The 23,743-nt window shown below is 36.7% G+C and overlaps 1 protein-coding gene across 1 annotated transcript; it reads left to right on the forward strand.

Annotated features, from left to right (window-relative positions):
- The first annotated feature begins 1,959 nt into the window (after positions 1-1,959).
- LOC307154473 (deoxynucleoside triphosphate triphosphohydrolase SAMHD1-like) lies at positions 1,960-23,743 on the forward strand. Its single transcript, XM_079864459.1, has 18 exons — positions 1,960-2,132; positions 3,997-4,130; positions 6,167-6,327; positions 6,562-6,677; positions 6,845-6,916; positions 7,072-7,103; positions 7,201-7,350; positions 7,432-7,532; positions 7,655-7,769; positions 7,986-8,077; positions 8,210-8,538; positions 8,710-8,846; positions 16,802-16,831; positions 17,397-17,486; positions 17,563-17,667; positions 21,005-21,142; positions 21,339-21,578; positions 22,717-23,743. Exons 1-18 carry the CDS (start codon positions 2,069-2,071, stop codon positions 23,005-23,007), a joined length of 2,397 nt encoding a protein of 798 aa, XP_079720585.1. The 5' UTR covers positions 1,960-2,068; the 3' UTR covers positions 23,008-23,743.

The raw sequence follows: 23,743 nt of genomic DNA on the forward strand, positions 1-23,743 counted from the left end.
GCCTAGGTCTGTCGGCTGCTGCACTGCGTTGACAATGAATACAAAATTAAGGTTAATTTTTGGCTTCAGATCTCGAAGAAAGAAGACTTTCCCGATGCGTAAGCTACTTACGCAATACTCGTTCCCTCTTCTAGAGAGAACCGAGGTTACGTTAGTAACCGAGTACGTTTTAGCACCAGCATCCCAACTAAAGCAAACACTGATCTCTATAATGGTAACTTCAAACAAACATTTTCAATTAAACATCTTAATAACAACTTTTGTAGATGTATGACAGAAATAAAGTCATACTGGTTAATAATAAGTGTAATAATGTGTAATGGCTGGAAGTCAGTTGTAGGTCTTGTGTTTCTCTATTTTCTGTTCTAACAGCAGGTGTTCATCACTAATGCTCAACAATCACTTACATATTCCCTTAATTATCTCACTGCAACACTGTCTCAATGTTACTTTTACTCTTTGTAGTGTGGATTTCCCTGTGGGGTTGAAAGGGTTAACAGTGTAAGATAAAAAGTCACACCCACAAAATGTATTTTAACAGTAATAAACTGTAAGTTATAAAACTGTTTTATACTGGCAACACTGTTGTATTTTTTTGGGTCACCATTGTGCAGAAGAGTAGAGCCTGTGCTTCAGTCCAGGAGAAGATCTACAAACATTGATGATTTGCTGCATGTTGCTTTATTTAACAGGCGGTGACTGTGTAGTTGCTGGTCCAGTGGAAATCTCTTTATGTTCAATAGTTTTTTAGTGGTCTCAAATGAAAGAAGTTCACAGTAATACTTTGCTCACATTATTAATGCATTATAAACTTTAGTTAATACATTTAAATGACAGTTGGTCAATTTAAGGCAGTCGGTTTCTGCAAGTGAAATTAGAATTTAGTGCATTTTTACAGAAACAAACTAGATTACAGTAAAGAACTGTACAATTAACAGTATTTTACTGGCAACAGTGTTGCCAGTATTTTACTGTAAAAAAACCCGGTAAGGTCTAACAGTGCAGCATACAAAACAGAAAGTCTGAAGAAGCTGTGAAATTGAAAGTGTGTATGTATGGAAATATAATCCACATTCAAAATCCCATCCATCTGAATATCATCAGCTCACATTTGATTATGACTAAAAAAAGATTAATCTAAACAAATAAAAAGATACAAAGAATGCATAATATCCCAGATATAGCAACAGGATCTTTGTTTGTGTGTGATGATTTGTCATGACTTCACTGCAGCTGCCTCGTGAGATGAAGCCATAGAGAAAAACACCTTTAATGTAAATGTAAATTATGAATAAAAAAATAGTTTAGTATTAAATGTAAATACAAAATGTAAACATGCACTATTGTAATTATTTTGATTATCATTTGATTAATAAGCCTAGAAAAGACTGAATACAATTAAAGGATGAAGTGAGTTTGTTTCTTAGGTACAAAGCTAGGTAACACTTTATTTTGACAAACACCGAATGTGTAACACAGCTATAGGGATGTGTAAAACAAAGTAAAATCTCACAATGGAATGGAAAACACAGATCAGCTGTTCATAGTCAAGCAGAATGTTTGACTCAAAAGAAGATATTCTGAGGAATGTTGGTTTTGAAACAACACTGACCACATTAACTTATATTGTATGGACAAAACCCCCACTGAATTTTCCTTTTTGCTCGAGTTATCACTTTAACCTTCACATTTTATTATGTAATATTTGCATTACATTTGTATATATTTTCTAAACAGACACACCTATCAAAAGCAGTTTTAAGACAAATAAATAAATAAACATATTGTCTAATATCTGCACCTCCTAAATTTCACCCCGGTTTCTCCAGCAGCAGCTGCTCTGATCCCGACTTCTAATCTAATCTCAGATTTCTAATCCCAGTGTTCAAACTCAACATTGATTTAAGACACACCCTCATAGTTTGACAAGACATTCCTGGTCATGTATTCCAGTGTGGTGAGTTTCTGGATCTATAAAAGCTGTACGCAGCTCTACAGATCTTCATTGCTATCATCTGAGTTTTTAACAACCAACCAAAAAGACGAAAATTGATCCTTCAGAAAAAAGATGTCTCATCCTGAAAAAACTCTTGAGGAACGTGCTCAGAATATTAAACAATCCTTTCAAGAAGGTAAGGGAAGACAAAGATTATAATTTAGTTAGTCACTTAATTTTGCATTATTTAATTGCAGGTTTGTTCACAAATAACTGATAGTCATGACCATATGTCATTTTTTATATATTTTTTTTTTATTTAGAATGATCAAGAACAAAATAGTGTCAATATAACTTTTGTGAACATCAAGTGATTCTACAAAAGAGACTTGTTTAAGGAGATTTATTGTCTTTTATTTGCAGTTAATTTCAGTCTGTGTGGATTTAAGTCAGTTATAGTTGTTGTGTTTCATTTTCTGAGAGTGCAAACATGATTGCAAATTCAATATTAAAGTGACATTGTGTAGGAATTTCTCCCATCTAGTGGTGAAAATGTATTTTGCATTCAAACAAATAGTGCTCTCCAGCACCTCACTTTTTCAAATGCATGTTGCATCTACGGTAGCCGTTATGTACCAAAAAGCTCTGACAGGATGTCTTATACTTAATTGAGTTTTCCTTCGGGTGAACAGGTTTGTTATTTCAAACAAACTGCAACTTGACACAACGAACAATCGAATGTTACAGTATGAATTACTGACTGTGAAAAACATGAACTATGGTAATTAGTAGTGATGCCTTCTTTATTTGTTATATTTTTGTATATTATATAATAAAGTACACAACCAAGCAATGAAAAAAAAGCTTGTAATTAAGACCGTAACATTGACTTGCCTGTCGAGAAGAAAGCAAGCAACTTCAGCGTCTCTTTTGAAAGCTTTTGCCTGGATTCCACCTGGAAAAAGCTATCCCGACATTAACCCTTGATTTTGTAATCTCCGGACACGTTTCCTTTACTATTCTGTAAGATCTCAATAAGATCTTCTGTAGACGTGTGACAGAAATAAAGTCAGTCTGGTTAGTAATAGTGAAGCTGGTAATGCTGTTTGTGGAGTTGTTTAATCAGATCTTGAATGAGTTAATGTCTTTTATCTTCAGTTCATCTAAGGCTGTTTCTGAATAAAGTTGTAGTTTGTGTTCTTATTACTCTTTTTAAAGATGATTGAAAGAATGTTTAAGGAACATCACACTAACCTTCAAATAACATTCTAGTAACATTAAGGAAACTGGACACTTTTATGTTCTTGGAATGTTAGAAATCAACAGAGGTGTCAAAAGTATTCACATTCATTACTCAGGTAGAAGTATAGATACTAGGGTTTAAAAAGACTTCTGTAGAAGTTGAAGTATCAACTCAAGCTTTTTACTCAAGTAAAAGTATAAAAGTACTTGTTTCAAAACTACTTAAAGTATAAAAGTAAAAGTAAGGAAAAAAAATAACTCTCTCTCTCTCTCTCTCAAGCCGGAATGAAAACAAGCCGAAATTAAATAGGAGAGTAACGAGGCTATTTTTAAAATGTAAGGAGTAGAAAGTACAGATAATTGCGTCAAAATGTAAGGAGTAGAAGTAAAAAGTCGTCTGAAAAATAATTACTCCAGTAAAGTATAGATACCCCAAATTTCTACTTAAGTAAGTTAACAAAGTATTTGTACTTCGTTACTTGACACCTCTGGAAATCAACGTTCCTATAATGTTGGATTTTAAATCAAAATTAAGTTGAAAGAACGTTTGAGGAACATTATACCTTTTAGAACACGTTCCTCTAACGTCAAGAAAACTGGACATTTTTCACGTTCCCAGAACCAACACTGAATATTTGGAGAACGTTCTTATAACAAAAGTCTGTTAGCTGGGATATAGCGTATTACATTTTGCGTTAAAATAAACATACATGAGCTGCACCTTTCTGGTACCTATCTTTAATAATGTTTGCTTGTTTTTACAAACTGAGGATGTTTTAATTCAAACAATTAGGATATAAAAGTGCATGCCTTTTCAGAGTCTCGAGGCCTAGAGTCTGGAAGCTCAGTGTCTGTAAGCTCAAAGTCTGGAGAGTTGTGGGAGGTTGTGAAGGTTGAATTGCATGACCTCTTGAAGAAATACTCCCTGGACTTTCCAAATGAACAAATGAAGGTAAGTTACTAGTGTAGCATTTATGCATAGTGTCATTTCACTTTTCATTTCTATGAAGGAACATACACGTTTATATTACAGCATGTAGCTTTAGTGGATAGTATTCTATCTGATAGCTGATTTAAACTTCTGTGTCAGACCTATGGCTGTGGCTGAAGTGGCTCTTTATACATTTATATTTATTTAAAACCAGAGGTGTAAAGTCCAGGTTCAGAAAGTAAAAGTCCTCCTCAGTATTTTGTTCCAATCACCTGGATTTGCTAATTCAACAGGAGAGAGAACTAATTAGTGAAATCAGCTGTACGTATACTATATGACGTTTGGTCTTGTTTTAAAGAAGACATTTGGCAGATTTTTGTAGAAGTGAAATAAATTAAGAAAGTGAAAGAAAAAAAAAGTTATAGATGTTTGAGTTTATGAAAATGTACAATGTAAAAAAATGTATTATTCATATTTTATATAAAATATATATTTTTAAAACCTGGGCAACTCTAAAACTGCTAAATAAATCAAAGCCAAACATTTTAGGTTGATATCTCAAAAAATTAGACTTAAGGGGTTAAATATGGACAAACCCAACCGCAGGTTATTTTATCATAGTATGTTGGTTTGTTAATTTTACCCAACATAATAAGGTGACTTATAGCTCATTTTTACTGGAATATTATAATCGTGTGTTTATTTGGTTTCATGTTGTATCCGTTTTTTCCCTGTGCTTTTGTTGATACCAGACTAATGCATCCACATAAATGTCACATACTCCGGTTAAAGGAACCGTATGTAAGATTGTGGCCAAAACTGGTACTGCACTCACTTTCAAATTACTGTAGAGTGGTGTATCCCCTCCCCCTCCCCCCTGACTCCAGGTTGCCAGATAGGCTGCAGGATCCAGCAGGAACGTTTGTAGCTGCAGCTGTGGTAACTAGAGCAGAGCTGGCAACCCGGATGCTGAAACACTACTGACTTCGTGATTGGTAGATAGGTGGAGGGTGGGGCATCAGGCCAAAACACAAGATGACAACATCAACATCAGTTGAGGGCTGCAACTTCACTTTTTAAATGACAATATCCTAGCCATACTACTGTTGTCAGTGATATAATTATTTGAAATGAACATGATTTCTTAATGTCTAGTGACATATCAGGGCCATTTTATGATTAATTGAAATACATTTCTTACATACAGCTCCTTTAACTCGTATAACTAATAAGTCCTGTTTTCTTCTGATGAGTTCTCTCTGTTGCTCTGGCTGAAAGTACAACAGTATAATGAGCGATCACTCAAACCACCTCAGATCGCATATTCTCGTGAATAAATAATAGAAATGTTCACTCTTTCTTGCTAAAGAAATGTGACATAAGCATATGATATTTTATCTATATTTTTCTATATTTTTTCAGTGCTGAAGGGCTACTGGCCCAAAAGTGGAAACGCAACTTGATTATGTGCTCTTTGCTTGAGGTCTGAGGCTATTGGGCTTGTCCGACACGCTGTTAGCCCTGGCTCGCATTGACCCGACAGTGGAAAAGCGACTAATGTCAGGGTCATTACATTGCTGGCCCCCCAACCATAGAAGGGGGAGGGGTGCATTTGTTTCAGTTGTCAGTGAGATTGACCCAGCAGCTGGGTAACACAATAACCTAGCTCTGCAAAAAATAACCCAAAAAATGACAACATGCTCAACCCAGCATTTTGTAGACTAAGCGTCTATTCAAATTTATTTGTATAGCAATTCACCATACATGGTTTCCAGCAGCTTTAAAGAAAGTAAGTTAATTTAAGTAGATAACAGTTTGTTTTATTCCAAGTTTTCACATTTTCCCAAACATTTTGAACAAAATTCCAGCAAAATTTCAGGATGTTTGCCACTTGGGCTGACTCCGTGACGTTAGTGCATACCCTCTTTAAACATTTAAACTGTAATCTACATTATATGTTCACTCACAAAAATGTTTCAGAGTCTGTACAGTAACTGGTAACTGCCATAAGTGTAAATGTCAAACATAAGTAGTCAACAAACCTGTATATTTTGTAGATTTTCAACGACCCCATTCATGGTCACATTGCGCTGCACCCCCTGCTGGTGAAGATCATCGACACTCCTCAGTTTCAGAGACTCCGACACATCAAACAACTCGGAGGAAAATATCTGGTGTATCCGGGAGCTTCTCACAATCGCTTCGAACACTCACTTGGGTGAAATATTATTATATTCTGATCAACGTTTTTTTAGATTGTTTAAGTAATTATGTTTAAATTAATAATTTGAGAGATTTAAAGTTAATATTTTAAAATAATATACGTTTGCATGTTCACAGTTCTCTGATGTTGTTGATGTTTTTACATGGCATGCAAGTAAATGAATACAAATATTTTTGCTATTCAGTGTTCTTGGTATAAACTGTGGTGTTGTGTGTGTGTGTGTGTTAGAGTGGCGTATTTAGCTGGGTGTCTGGTCAAGACTCTTCATGATAATCAGCCAGAGCTCAAAATCACCAAACAGGATTTCCTGTGTGTTCAGATCGCTGGACTGTGTCACGACTTGGGTGAGTATCACTAATGCAGATGGAAAGTGAAAATAATCCACTATTCAGTGTTTTGTGTTGTTTTTTGTATTTGTCATGGAGTTTAAACTCACCCAAACCCTTGTCAAATCGAGCATTGATTTAGGATGACCATACCAAGAATTATCCAGTTTCTCTTTATTTTTTAGGTCATGGTCCATTTTCCCATGTATTTGATGGTCTGGTTATTCCTAAAGCAAAACAAAAGAAAATAGACAGAGGTAAGTGTCTGTGAACATGCACATTTCTCACTCATGTTATTGTTACATTTGGACATGGAGAACTCAAGCCATGTAAGTCTGGGAAATGAACCTGAAAGAGTTTAATGTGCATAACATGACTTACAATCCACATGAGACCTGCGTTTTTTTCTTAGGCTTGCCTGATGACATCCCTGAGAAGTGGAAGGTGAGAATGAACACATTGCTCACACACACTCTCAGAGCTGTTGGTTTCTGTAATATATGTATTTATGATTTCATCTGTCTTTGTGTCTTTACTGCAGCATGAGCAGATGTCAGTGCTGATGTTTTATTACATTGTGAAGAGTTTGAAGGCTGAGAATGAGAATGTGTTGAAGGAGCATGGACTGGATGATAAAGATGTCACCTTCATTAAAGAGTTAATCGAAGGGGCTGAAGATTCAGTTGCTGAGGTTCATACTTACTTCATCTGTTATTGATGTGCTAGCATGAATGAAGCCTCATTTACACACAGCCTTTGCTTTTATTTTCAGTGGAAATACGAGGGCAGAGCTGAAGACAAATCCTTCCTGTATGAGATTGTGGCAAACAAACAGAACGGCATTGATGTGGACAAATGGGACTATTTCGCACGGTACATATTATTAGGCATTTTGCACAGATGGCACTATGATGTAGAATCTATTATAACTTTGAGCCAAATTATCCTCTCATTTACATATCCTTTTTATATTTATATTAATGTTTATTTCTCAGAGACTGTCATCACCTTGGCATTCGAAACAGCTTTGACCATCAGCGTCTGCTGAAGTTCGCTCGAGTCTGTGAAGTGAAAGGAAAGAAAAGAAATCACATCTGCTTTAGAGACAAGGTGCCTGATACAAGTTATCACACACTATGATTACTAATCAAAGACACACACATACTGAATGTATGACGTACTGAGTATATTCAAGATTCTTCTACTCTATTTAGTAGTTTTATTCTCTCCTATAACTCTTCAGATAGAAAGTGGCATTAGCTGTTGAATGTGAACACTGCATTATGGGAACTGGATCTGTGACTCTGGTGTTTGTATGTCTAACAGGAGGCAGATAATGTTTATGACATGTTTCGCACTCGATACTCTCTCCATCGCCAGGCCTACCAGCACAAGATCTGCAACATCATTGAAGAGATGTGAGTCTCTCTGTTTGCAGTGAATATGAGATTTCACAATATTTAACCTGCTGCATGACGTATTCTTCTTACACAAATTCAGCATTAGACTGTGATTCTTCAAATGTTGAAACACTAACTCAAATGTGTTAGGTTTGCAGAAGCGCTCGTACTAGCTGATGGTGATCTTTATAAACCGAAACGTCAAGATATGCTTAAGATTTCTGAAGCCATAAAGACAGCAAAGGACATAAAGAGAGCAAAGGACATAAAGAGAGCAAAGGACATAAAGACAGCAGAGGACATAAATACAGCAGAGGACATAAATACAGCAGAGGACATAAATACAGCAGAGGACATAAATACAGCAGAGGACATAAATACAGCAGAGGACATAAATACAGCAGAGGACATAAAGACAGCAGAGGACATAAAGACAGCAGAGGACATAAAGACAGCAGAGGAATACAGCAAACTCACAGGTCAGCTCAAAGAACAGGTGAAAAACATGTAAACTCAAAGCTAAAAGAGCTAAAGATATACCGGATTACCATAAACCAGGATAAACATATTCTCTCTTGAAACATGTGGTTGTGTGTCTCAGGACATATGAAATAACATGTATAATAATGAATCTTCTGTTGTTGTGTCAGATGGGATCTTTGAGCAGATCTCGTCCTCCACTGCTAAAAACCTGCAGGATTCCAAAGACATCCTGAACAATATCATCAGGAGAAAACTGCCAAAGTTTGTGGGAGAAGCTCGTCTGACTGAGGAACACAAGTCAAAGGTTGAACAGAAACTGAAAAACACTGATTTACTGTTTGATTAACCCTATAAAACTGACAAACCCTCTCAAATCAGAAAATTCAGGATGTGAGCAAAGTATTACTGTGAATTTATTTCATTTGAGACCACCAGTGATATACATAACAGCATTACTTTTTTCAGTAATGAGTAATCTAATTGATTACTCGTCCCAACTTAATAACGCTGTCAATGTTACTGCCAAAAAACATGGCGCATTACTATAATTGAAGCTGTTTTTTTCATCAGACCAACTAGATTGACGCCAGTTTCGGCTTGAAATGATTGCAGCAATGCTGCTTCTGCTCTGCTCCTGCTACGCGCCATCTCTAATCTGTTAACATGGGCGGCGAAAAAAATACGCACTGCTTACGCTCTGCTTACGCGTGCAGTGTGAAACTGGCATGAGTCGAGAGGCAAATACTTTTTTTTTTACTGTTCTTCCTTGTTTAGTGGGCACTAGGGGTGTCCCCGACTATGGATTTTCATAGTCGAATCAGAATCGTCATGTCTTGCTTATAGTCGACTAATAGTCGAATCATGTGTATGGGGATGGGGATGGGGATGGGGGCGGGGCTTTAACATTTCAAAGCCGCGATGTACAGAAAATCACACAAAGATATAGAAGAAAATGTATAAAAACATTTTGGATCAATAAAACTAAGAAATAACATAAATAACTCCAGAAAGGCCACAGACAGGATTTGCATTTCACATACAAATCAAATTAAATCGGCTAAATTACCTGTGCGAGCAGGCTCTATACACCACAACATCGATAAACCGAAAAAATAAACAATTAATTTACTAAATTAAATTAGAACAGAATATACCTTTCTAATAAATAAAAATACAAAACGAAATAAATCAGAATCAAGTCACAAGATGAGCAAATGTGTGCAAAATGCCTAAAGTGCAGGGGAACATATATTCAAAACAAAAGCCACAAATAGTTGGATTAGATAACCCTGACAGATCAATAAATAAAATAAAAATAAAGAAACTATTAAAATAACGATAGTAGCCAGAATTTTCAACTTTGTCTTTTTAACTGCAGAAACAACAATAAATGCTAAACTGGAGTGGCAGTCTTTTTAGCTAAAAATGTTCACACTCACAGCATCCAAAAATCAAATTAGAACCGTCTGAAAAGTTTTGAAATCACTTGTACCCTACAGTACCTGATCGAGAGAACAAATCCAGTCTTTCACTCTGTCTGTGTCCGTTGGAGTCTTTTCAAATTGTGCGCGCGGATAAAATACATTCTAACGTGAAACTTGTTAACGTTGGCCGGCAGAAGTGCGATCTCCTGATGCTAAATCCAGCCTTGGAGAATATCCTTTCTGATGGTGTACATCCACACTTTATATTTTCTTATCCCAGACATTGTTATTTTAAAGATTTAAATCCTTGCCGCCAAGACGCTCCTCTGTCAGTTACGGATTGAAAGTGAAACTTAAATCTGTCACGCGGACGCGGGGTGTTTGGATTTATTCACGCACGTTAAAAAATATTTATTAAATACTTATTTCTTTGCACATTTTTATATACAGCATTATCAAAATAGGCTGAATATTAACGTATTGACAGAAAACCGGTAGTTCTATGTGAAATCAGACATTGAGCGCTCTCATATAGCCAAAGTGGCATGATCCTCGTTTCATAACACCTCTGCGAAGATTCGACCGTGAGATCGGTAGTCGAATCAGGCTCCTCCATTTGGGGTCACCCCTAGTGGGCACTGGGCAGTGCATGTGAGAGGTGCATAAATGCAGACGATTGGCTGAGGTTGGGTAAAAAAAAAAAATTAATGGAGATGTATTTTTTCTTTTTTATGTATTACCTGTTTATATTTGGATGCCTTAGTTTTGCTATACATTGCACTTTCCAGTTACATTGAAAGCACCTCATATTGTTATATGAAGTACAGTATATCTACACAGAAAAATCCCCAGTGTTAAATCAACACTGCTCAGAGCAAATATGGTCCCACTCTACAGAGTGTTAAAGTAACACTAAAGCAGTGTTGAAGTTAATGAGATAATTAAGTGATTAATTGAGTGATGATTGAACATTAGTGATGAACACCTGCAGTTAACAAGCAGAATCACTGAAGGAAAGAGAAACACAAGAACTACAACAGACTTCCAGTCACAGTCACATTAAATCAGATGAAGATAAAAGAACACATTAAATCTGTGAAGATCTCAGCAGAGGAGGATTAAACAACTCCACAAACAGCATTACCAGCTTCACTTATTACTAACCAGACTGACTTTATTTCTGTCATATGTCTATGAACAGAGGTTTAGATGTTGATGTTTTAAAATGTTTGACCACCATTATGGCGATCAGTGTTTCCTTTAGTGTAACAGTATGCCAAATGCCAAAGACAAAGGCGTTCAGGTGGTTTAGTTTTCATGATTATAAAGTAGAGTGATTCACTAATCTGTCCCCTAATCATAAGTTGTCATTTGTTATTAAAAAATAGCTTACACCTTTCTTGATACAGAGCAGACATTTTGATTTTTATATACATTAACACATTTTTTGGAAAATCTTTTTTTTTTTTTTTTTTTTTAGGAACAAACAGACATCAAGAATCCAAATATGAATCTCAACAATGGTGACATGCTTCATGCTGCAATGCATGCTGGGAGCCAAGCATTTTATACTATGGTGCCTCCCAGAATGCATTGCGGCATAAAAAGCATGTCACCATTGTTGAGATTCATATGTGGATTCTTGATGTCTGTGTGTTTGTCCAAAGATTACATTCCCAATAAATCAAAAAAAATAAAAATAAATAAATCAGCTTGATGTCTGATCTGAAGAAAGAAGTCAATGTTGTTAAAAAATATATATTAATAACAAATAACCACTTTTAGGCAATGATAATATTTGTAAAGTTTATGATATTGAAAACTATAGGCCTATCACCTGACTGTCTTTGATTCTGGCTTTCCTTGCAACAAATTATGTGTTTTAGTAAACACTGTTACAAAAACCATAAGAAGTAGGGCTGCACGATAATGGCTAAAATGATAATCACGATTATTTTGCTCAAAATTATAATCGCGATAATTAATCACGATTATTCTCATTTGAGAAACTACAGAGAAAGAGAAGAGATAGTTAGGCTAACGGTTTTGCACGAGTATTTGCGCAAAATCCGAGCAGATTTGGTTTAACACGAATTTCCCCAGCAAGTAAACATAATAACATGCCAAATTGGCCAGTGATTTGACAGCGATACCCGCCAAAGTTAATTTTTAGCCGCATTTGGCGGGTGTTAATTTCAAACAAGACTTCATTTAACCAACTACAACTTCCTCAAACAGCAAGTCAATACAAATGGCATGATTTAACGTTAGATGAGCGTTTTGTGATGCGTCTTCACATTAGATCTTCTAAGCGACACATTTCGGTTGAAAATGAGACAAAGTAAAGATCCAGATCGCTCAGCAAATTCGTACTGCAAAGAAAAATAGTCTACTTGTTGATACACACTGAAAACTGGCAGTGGCTGTCGTTTTCAACTGATTCACGACACATGAAAACTGGTAAAAACTTAAACTTCAAAAAAATAGAACAGTGAAACTCATTTAGAAACAGATTTAGTCACACAAACAGCACAAGTGGCTTGTGAAGAAACAGACTGGCTGTATAACAATTTCATGCAAACAGAATATCGCTGTGGAGATCAGTGCTTTTTCCGCAGTGCAGAGTATGCGCGCAGGGTTGCCAGATTGCACCGACTAAGTAAAACACGGGGAATAAAATGTAAGATAAAAGCTCTGTTTGGGTAATTTGGGAGATTTAAGCTTTTCAGATCTGGCAACCACAAACATCAATGCTAGTGGGGACTTGTTTACAATGCACGATAATGCAAATGACTAATAAAAAAGCGTTTTCAGGATAAAAAAACGAGCGGGGCAAATATCGCAGCGATTTTTTTAAATTAATCGAGAGAGGCAGATATCGTTATCGCGATTAAAATACGATTAATCGTGCAGCCCTAATAAGAAGTCAAGAGTCAAATTGCACAACTAAAGGCAACACTGTTCACCATAATGGTGATTTTTTAATGGTGATTTTAAAACATCTAAACCTCTGTTAATTCTCAATAAGAACTGTAGACGTCTGACAGAAATAAAGTCAGTCTGGTTAGTAATAAGTGAAGCTGGTAATGCTGTTTGTGGAGTTGTTTAATCCTCCTCTGCTGAGATCTTCACAGATTTAATGTCTTCTTTTCTCTTCAGTTGATTTAATCTAAGGCTGTGACTAAAAGTCAGTTGTAGTTCTTGTGTTTCTCTTTCCTTCAGTGATTCTGCTTGTTAACTGCAGGTGTTCATCACTAATGCTCAATCATCACTCAATTAATCACTTAATTATCTCATTAACTTCAACACTGCTTCAGTGTTAATTTTAACACTCTGTAGAGTGGGACCATATTTGCTCTGAGCAGTGTTGATTTAACACTGGGGATTTTGCTGTGTACCAATTGTTTTTTGTTTGTTTTATTTGTACTACAAAGAGTTTGTTATCATGTTTGAGTTTGTATATATATTTGTTATTTCTTTTTGGTATAGTGTTTAACAAGAATAATTTAATTTTGCCCAGTTGTGGCCTGTTGAGGGGCAATAAATATCAAAAGTTCCAAAACATCTATTGTGTTATTCACAGCAAAATCCCCAGTGTTAAATTAACACTCCTCAGTGTACATATGTGTCCACACTACAGTACAGAGTGTTAAAATGAACACTGAAGCAGTGTTGAAGTTAATGAGATAATTAAGTGATTAATTAAGTGATTGGCTATTAGTGGCGACACCTGATGTTAATAAGCAGAATCATTGACGGAAAGAGAAAAAAACAATAACAGAAAAAAGAGAAACACAAGAACTACAACTGACTTCGAGTCATTACACATTGTTGCACTTATTATTACCAGTTTGACTTTATTTCTGTCATACATCGACAAAAGTTCTTGAGATTCAACAGAAGTTTAGACGGTAATGTTTTATGGAAGTTTTCTTTTCAAGTTACCATTATGGTGGTCAGTGTTTTCTTTAGTTGGGCTCTTGACTCTTTTCATATTTTAATATTAGTTTTTCTCTGGTTGCTACAACATTGTGTTTATAAAGCAGATTTGTTACTGCAAGAGAAAACATGACCTGCTCACAATATGTTTTGATGATAAAAACATTATCATCATGTAGTGACCTGATTCACTGATGTCATTCAGAGTCTAAATCTTTGATTATATGCTTGATGTCTCATTTTAGTATTGGTGATTGTAGCTCTGAGATTCTATAGTTTGAGATCCAATAGCAATATGATTTTTTTTTTTTTTTTATATATATATATATATATTTTAAAGTTATTGTTTTAAAACACACAGACATCAAGAATCAGCATATGAGTCTCAACAATGGTGACAATAAACAAACTAGTGACAAACAGATCAACTCTGATCATCACAAAACAAGCTACTAAAGTCAGAACAAAACAATAGCAAAATAAAAGCAAACAATAAAAATTACAGGACAATTCAGCTGCATAATTTATTCATGCTGCAATGCATGATGTCAGCCATGGATGCGTTCTGATTGGTGGCTCCCATCATGCACTGCAACATTAAGCATTTGTTTGATTGTCACCATTGTTGAGATTCATATGTAGATTCTTGATGTCTGTGTGTGATTTTAAATCCTTCAGATCTTTAAAACATTGCTGGAAGTAACTACTGTAGTGAAAAATTAATAAAACATTTAGATAATCAGTTTATAATGATGGGTGCCATCAGTAAATCAGGCCACTAGTAATTTCATCATCAAATCATAACCAGGGCTGCAGTTCCAAAAGCATCTTAAGCCTAACTTGATCACAGACCAACTGCAATAAATGGTCTGTACGATCAAATTAGGCTTGCGATGCTTTCAGGAAACACAACCAAAGTCATAGTTTCTCTTGCCACAACACATATGCTCTATAAACACAGAGTTGGAGCAGCCAGAGAAATACTAATGTTCAAAAGTAAAGGGTCAAGAGCCCAACTAAAGCAACCACTGGTCACCATAATGGTGACATGAAACAAAACATTCCATAAAACATTACCATCTAAACGTCTGTTAAATCTAAATAAGACCGTGTGTAGATGTATGACAGAAATAAAGTCAAACTGGTAAAATATTAAAGGTTGTCTAAGCGATCCCGGGAGATGTTTCTTCTTGTTGACATTCGAATTATTGTCAAACAAAACGGAGGCTAGCTAGACCCTCCCTCCTCCTCATCCGCGCACTAACCCCCGAACCCCACCCCCACATCATTCTTGTCGGTTATTGGCTGGAACAGTTTGTTGTGTTTCGTGCTGCGGGTCGCTCTGTTTGTTGCTCAGTTTGTTTTTGTTGCAGTTTGTGGAGCCTGTGGTGTCTACAGAGACCGCGTTTTTTTACAGTGTGTTCAGGGGACAGGCAGCTAGCGGATAGTGAGGAGATGTTTGCGGTATGTGACAAAAAATGTTTTGGCCTAAAAAACGCGTGACATGACTTAGAGCACCTTTAAGTGCAATAATGTGTAATGGCTCGAAGTCAGTAGTCCTTGTGTTTCTCTTTTTTCTGTTCTTGTTTCTCTTTCCTTCAATGATTCTTATTAACATAAGGTGTAACCACTAATGGCCAATCATCACTTAATTAATCACTTAATTATCTCATCGACTTCAACACTGCTTCAGTGTTAATTTTTAACACCCTGTAGTGTGGACACATATGTACACTGAGGAGTGTTAATTTAACACTGGGGATTTTGCTGTGTTTGTATCGATCCACTATATTAACATAATATCTACATACATGAGGGTTGGAGGTGGGGACACATTTGAGCATTTAATAATTTACTTGAAAGTAACGCAATAGTTACTTTCTGAAGTAACTTGTTACTTTTATAATTTGTAACTGAGCAACTAATTTAGTTACTTTTTGGAAGAAGTAAATAGTAACTGTTACTAATTACTTTTTAAAAGTAACTTGCCCAACACTGGAGACCACTCATATAATGAGTGATAATGAAAATAATGTAAATAAAGAGATTTCCACTGGACCAGCAACTACACAGCCACAGCCTGTTAAATAAGGCAATATGCAGCATATCATCAATGTTTCTAGATCTCTTGGCTTATCTCTTATCTCTTGCCATATCAAATGTGTTTTATAAACTCACAGTTACAGCAGCCAGAGAGAAACTAATGTTGAAGTGTAAAGAGCAGAACTAAAGCAAACACTGATCTCCATATTGGTGACACACTTTATTGTATTCAATAAAACATCAACAACTTAATATCTGTTAGTTCTCAGCAAGAACTTTTGTACATGTATGAAAGAAATAATGTTAAACTGGTTTGTAAACTGGATTCACACTCGGTGGCTGGAAGTCAGTTGTTGTTTTTATGTTTCTCTTTTTTCTGTTCTTGTTTCTCTGTCCTTCAGTGATTCTGCTTATCAGGTGTTCATCAGCGTCTCACTTCACTCACTTCTTTTCATTCACTCTGTCAAGGGGACTATATTAGTGAACTAATGTAGGGAATACTGACTGAGGGTATAGGGTGTGATTGGGAACACAGCATCTGAGGGTCGACTTTGAGCGCTGTTAATTTACAGTATATTCCTGTAGGCTACTTTCTCGAAAACGACAAATATCACCCAGAATACATTGTTTTCTACGGTATATTACTGATTTAATGGAAAATGGTATAATACTGTCAGAATTTGAAATATTTTTACAGCAAGGGTTAACATTGCAGACCTGGGGAAAAAAAACTGTTTTACTGTTTGACTAATGGTGTATTGTTCATATATATGCATCTGGCTTTTTCAGGTCTATAAGAAGATGATGTAATTAATTATGACATGTTTTTTTTTTTTTTTTTTTGACTTGGCAGATAAGACCAGACCAAAGAAACAGCATAACAGTAAGTTCTTACAGTAAAGTATGGTATAGAAAATAACATGATTTGTATAGTATCTAAGTATAATAAGATTCAGCGCATTCACCTTGTAAAGGCAACCAATAATGCGTCATGGTCACAGCTCAGTCACCATCAAACACTACATTTCCCATCATCCCTCCATCTGCTCACCTGCACACTTTCAAGTTTACTTATCTCCTTGATCCTCTCCTCGTCCCAGTCTCCAGTTTCGCGTCATCCTCCAGTCTCCTTGTGAGTATCCTACAAGAGAAAAGGAAGGTTGTTTGTGTGTGTGTGTGTGTGTGTGTGTGTACTCGCCATTCATCATCATCTTCACTGCTGTGCTGCTTGCCATTTCACCCCAGTTTCCTGTTCCCTCATTTATGAAAATAACGTGTTTTGGATTTTAATACCGGTCTGTTGAGTATGTGTTCCCTGACACAATGCCAGATCAAAGCGGTCACATGAAAACTGTGCTGGGCCAAGATTCCTCACACTGCTTATTTTTGTGCATTTGAGGAACAATGTTTTAATAATTACTGCTTAACCCATAACTTTCTTAAATCAGAAAATTCAGGTAAAGCTGACAGAAACATGGATGGATGCAGTGCAGAAGTACACACATGTTTCTCTGAACCCTGAGGAATTCTCAGTTTATGTAAGTTATATACCAAACACTCCATGCCTGCCTGTGTGTGCTCACAAACTAACTGTTTTATCTTCTTTCTACATAGGTGGTTGATCTGGATCATGGCATGAAGGGCAAACAACCCTTTAAAAACATTTATTTCTACAGTAAAAGGGACAACAAAAAAGCCTTCAATATTGAGAAGTATCAGGTGCTTTAATATGACGCCTAATTATTAGGCATAAATTATAATCACAAATACAAACCAGATTAGCTCACAGATAATTTGAAAGAACCACTGCTTTTGGGTCAGTAAATCATAAGTTCATTTGTTTTTTGATATAATATTACAAATAGAAAAATTAGAAAATTGCAACTGTGTGAACTAGAACAACTACCTTGATGTTCTGATGCCTTATTACCTTCTTTTTGTGAAACAAAAAAATAAATAAATTAAAATGTCCTGCTCCCACCTGCCAATTTAATGCAATAGCAGTATTAACATCAAGTTGCGGCATCTTATGCACAGAAGCCATTGGCACAGGCCGCGGTTTTCATTGGCATGTGCCACTAAAACATGTATCATTTGGTGGCATATCTGTGTTTGAGTGGCATGTGTCAGTGAATGTTGTGTAATACCAGTGCCAGGTTAATGATCATGCAAACTGCCCACTCTAGAAAACACACTGAAAAAATCATCAATCATGGGTGTCTACGAATACTGCATTAACAGTCGTATCCGTTACTGTAAACCTTTATTTTTGGCCACTGCCCAGCAGAGTTTAGCTCCAACCTTAATCAAAGACACTTGAAAATGGGGCAGTGGCCCTCCAGGGCTGGATTTGAGGAACCCTGGCCAACAGTATACACCTCTGTATTTTAATATTTCTGTTGTGCTCTGGTTGTCAGACATTGAGAATGACGGATCTTGCATGAACATTAGGACAGTAATGTAGGCCTATAATATACAATATAAGTCAATGTATTATTATTTTATTTTTGTATTAGTTTTTAGACCGGGATGGCACGGATTGATCCTTGCTTGACCAATCAGTTGAAAGGGGCGCCCACATGTAGAGATGGAATATTCAAGCTGTTTACTAGTTTTCTACCCCTGGAGGTAAAAAAAAAAAAAAAAAAAAAAAACGACGAGTCCTTGGTTTTTCATTTTTGTTTTTAATTCAAAATTAAAAAGGTGCCGTTTTCTCATTTTATTTACTTTCAATATTAATAAAAAAAAAAAAAATGAACAGATGATAAACGGACCCTTTTGGTAAGAGGTGATCGAAGTTTGCTTTGAAATTAAATTGTTTCTTTGGACTCTACAAAGTTTTGTTAGTTAACTTCCACTAGTCAGCTCATATATGTGTTATATTATAGAAAAGTCATTAGCTGTGTTTACATGGACCCTAATAATCAGATTGTGTAACCACGTCAATAGGAATGCATTGGTCAAAAGCGATTAAAATTTCATTTAGATTGTGAGGGATGGTTTAAGACTTTTCTAATCCATTCGATAGGACATGTATGATCAGATTGTAAACCCAAGCTGCAAAGTTCTGAACATGTGCAATGATGTATGACAAACAGAATTAGCTGTTGCTGGACAGGGCCAGTCCAAATACCCACACTTGCAGGTTTTGCACTTGATTAATTGTCTACTTACATTTCTACCAAGAAAGACTCGGGAGATAAAATGATATAACAAGTGTAAATTTATTAATAGCTCAGCAAGTATAAATTTTATAAAGTCTTTGGCGTAGGCCCCGTCCTTAGCAAGCAATGCGAGGGTAACGGAATCTGCAAATCCCGCCTGAAGATGAAGGCAGGGGCGCAGCCGACCCCCTGGAGGTAAAGGAAGGGACCATCCTGGTGGTGGTGGTGAGGATGGAGGGAAAGGACCATCTTGGAGGAGGTTGGGGAGGATGGAGGTAATTGGCGCCGTCAGTATCTGCGAACTCAGACGAATGCAAGTACCCTTCTTTTATACTGAGAGAGTGTTAACACATGATTGGTTAGAAGTGAGTTAATACATGACACGCTGATTGAGTCTTCCTGGCAGAACTTAAGGCTAAGCTTACATAAAGTATTTCGCCAAAGTGTTTAAATGGGCGTGAAGACCGCAGGTGTTGTACGAATTTTGTTTACTCAATGGGACACACTTGATCAATGCATGATTGTATGAACTGCATGAACTAAATATAATATCTATTGGAATAAAATGTGCAGCCTTTTGCCTTTTACAAAAAAATTATATGTAACATCAAATTAATTACAATGGGAAGTTTTCCTAGACATGATGTGAATTCGGGGCACGTATAGTTTTTTCTTAACGTGACGAATGATGAGATACGCCTCAAAGTCCGCTCTGAAGCAGTATTAGAGAAGGTGTGGATTTAGTTTGTGTTAAGGGTACTGCACTTTGGTATTTATCAGACCAGGGACAGTCGTGCTCACTTAGGCCCCCGATCACACCTAACGTGTTTTTCAGGTTCGAAAACGCGAGGCACACAGCACTGCCCCGATCACACAGAACGAGCAGTGCACTGTGTTTTTTATGTTGCTAGGCAACCACCGAAACAGCTGTCCTGTCAGTCAAGTGAACGTCAAATCAGCCTTTTATTAACTTTATTGACTTTCTGTTAACATTGTGGTAGTTACGGTTCGTGAAGTCGTTAAGCTCCTGGTAACCCGCGAGAGCACCACAAATTTATCCTCCATCATCGCACTCTCCGGGCGTTCAAAGCAACTGTACTTTTCATCACTAAAACGGAAGGCCCGCCTCTCCATTCGATTTGACAGTGGGAAAAAACGTGATGACGTCGGGCGCTTTTTTCCGCTCGGAGTTGATTTTTTTTTTTCAACTGCAAAAACGCAAGGCGCAGCAGGCGGCCTGGGGCGCATAAACAGCGTGTAGAACGCTCACTGCCATAGGAAAACAATTGAAAAAAGGCACCTCTCACAGCAAAAAAAAAACGTCAGGTGTGATCGGGGCCTTACTGTTCTTCCTGTCGCGTACATGTGCTCTCAAATGGCCAAGATAACAAATGTGGATATTTGGACAGGCCCGTTGTCATAAATAACTGTTGTGTCAATTTAAACTTCTCCTCACTCACTGTCTGTGAAGTGGTGCAGGGTAGCTGTTGACCCAGTCCTTGCTTCGGTCTCTCATTCACAGATAACTTGTTTTGGACATGGGAAAGGGCACATTTACAGCTTGTTAAATATAAGCAGCTTGTCATCTCCTAATTACACCCGAAATAGATAAATATTACATCTGCTTTTTGAAACAAAGAAAAGAAGCAATAATAGGATAATGGTTAGTAAGTGCAACGGGGGAAACTGTATATTCGTGCAGTGTGCGCATGTCAAAAGATCCAAATCCAGTTTGAAGCTTGTAACATAAACACACATCAACACGATCACTTTATTTAGCGTTCATGTAAACACTAGGTTGGGATTACTCCATTGGAATGATTTAATTCTGACTGAAGCAAAAGAAGTCCATGTAAACATAGCTTTATTTCTGATTCCTCCTGAACTTGCAGGTATCTAGTTTCCTGCCAGAGAACTTCAATGAAGAGCTTGTTAGGGTGTACTGTCACAGCACTGATGGGAAAGTGGTGGAGGAGGCTGAAAAGTGCTTTCAGCAGTGGTGCAAATCAAATTTTGGACTCCCTTGCAATGTGTGTATGAGTTTTTGTATATGATATTTACGATTAAAGGCTGTGACATCAGTACATGTCTGTAGTTGTGATTTAACAAATACCCAGACAAAATTAAGAGGACCTGATTGAACCGTGACATGTAATTCTATATAACACTCATCTTAAGCAAATACATTTTTAAATATATATATATATTTTTTTTTTCTGCTTGCAGATCATTTTCTATGAGGACAAGTACTTCCAGGGCAAAAAATACGAGTGCAGTGCTGACTGTACTGATCTACAAAAGTCCAAATTGGAGCGCTGTAGTTCCATCTATGTGGAGAGTGGGACCTGGTGTTTGTATGAGAAACCAAAATACGAAGGCATGAAGTATGTTCTGTCCAAGGGAGAGTATCCTAATTTCCAACTGTGGAAAGACTCTAATTACATCTGCTCTGTCAAGAACCACTCTGTAAGTCCAACATATACTCAGTGTTCAAAAACAGTGCTCAAACTCTAGCTTATATTATGTTTATATATCACGAATGTACTTCTTTTTGTTTGTATTGGGTAGCCAGACCAAAATCAAGCATTCGACAGTGCCTTAGGCCCCATCCACACTACCGTGTTTTAGTTTAGAAATGGTGAATTAAAACGAATACGATCTCCGTCCACACCAGCGTTTTAGCTGCATATTAGAATTGATCTCCGTCCACATTAAAACGACTGAAAACGCGGATCACGTGATCATTCACCAACACTGGGCATGCGCGTGCCGGTGTAAACCTAGAGACTTTCAAACATCAAAATGTCATTTATTAATATGTATTTGTGTCAAAATGACATATAAACATCTTTCCCTATTCTATTTGGCCTGGAAACGCTTCCAACACGCTTGCGTGTCGCATGAAAAATAGGCGTCGGTTCTATTTCTAGCATGCACACGTTTACTGCGTGAGCCGTGCCTGAGACGCGGCAGTTTCTTTTACTGTAAGAAGCTGTTCCAGCGGGTGGAGTTTACTGGTACTGAATATTACCTGTGTATATTCCATGACTGATGACACCCAATCATAGAGCCAAGCGTGAGCCTCTGCGTCATCGTTTCTAAAGTCCTCCGTTTTGACCCGTCTTCACTAAAACGCCCTCCGGAGATTCAAAACGCAAAACGAGGTCGGCAGCGTTTCTAAACTTCTCCGTTTTAGGTCTTCGTTTTTGCCATTTAGTCCGGACGGGAGGTGCAAACATAGCAAAAGGTCTCTGTTTCTAAACGCAAATGCAGTAGTGTGGATGGGGCCTTAGTACAACTGAAAGTTAAATAAGTGTAAAAACAAAACTACATTGAAGTTATTCATTAAAATCTTCTGAAAATTCAAGTTTGACTGTGTGCTACTAGCAATAGAGCAAGTCGTGGACAAACCATTTTGGTGTTGTTTTGTAAGTAAAATGTGTGTCACATACTCATTTGTGCACTTCAAAGTAAAAAGAACAACTGTTTGTGTAAAAAAAAAAAAGTCAAACGCAAACAGAACATTGTCTAATTAGCAGGTGTATGTCTTTAAAAAAATACCATTTTTCTTTATCATCCTCCTCCTTTTTGTCCCATTCTCCAGGGCACAAGTTCTAAATTTAAGATCCAGGTCTACGACCAGGAGGATTTTCAAGGCTCAATGCATGAGACCACAGTTGACTGTAGTTCTGTGGAGAACCGGTTTGATATAAAAGGGGTTCGCTCCTGTAAGGTGATCAGAGGTGTCTGGAAGCTCTATAAGGGTCGTGACTACGGTGAGCCCCATTACCTACTGAAGGAGGGGGAGTATCGCAATCCTGGAAAGTGGGACCCCCAGGCTAAAGCTCCTGCTCTGTCTCTTGAATGTGTAACAGAGAAAGAATCTGACCGCTAAATCCATCCATCCATCTATCGGCCTTGTTCATCTTTAAACTTGGGCTGTCAATTTAATGCACTAAGTTAATCTGTGTCATTATAAATAATACAGTCTAATCAACAATTTACTCTACGGCCCCAAAAAGTTAATGTAACTTTTTTTTATATGGAGGCTTTTCTTAGCAAATAGTAAGATATACACTGAAATGGTAGTAATTAGTTTAATTATTTGATATAAATAAAATCAGAAAATGTTTTAGTTCTTTCTTCTCAAATACAGTAGCCTATTTGGGCATAATGGATCATTCATATTATTGCTTGATAAGCTCTGTATGCACGCTTTTATTTGTAATTATTTACACAATGTGGGTTTGGATGTTGGGAATAAATAGAGATATAGTAGTGGATGATTAAGAGTTACAGTATGTTATGCTATGATTTGGGTAATGATAAATTGATGAATCATTTCATATGATATCATTTATTTGAGCATGTGTGCAAAGATTTGATTACAGTTATTTTGGGGGTTACACAGTTTTAAAGATAAAGGTTAATCTGGAATGTACCTTTCTATAATATATTCATCTTTTACTATTTCTGAGGATGCAGGAGTTCTGTAATATCTCTCCTCTGTGGTTTCTGGGAAAACATGAGTGGTTTACAAAAAAACATGCTTTACAGTTTGGTATTTAGAAACTCTGTGAATTGCAGTGATTTGTTATCTCTTATCTAATAAAAGTGATGGTGTTTCTGTT

The sequence above is a fragment of the Squalius cephalus genome (assembly GCF_949319135.1).
Source record: "Squalius cephalus genome assembly, chromosome: 2".
NCBI classification, from domain to species: domain Eukaryota; kingdom Metazoa; phylum Chordata; class Actinopteri; order Cypriniformes; family Leuciscidae; genus Squalius; species Squalius cephalus.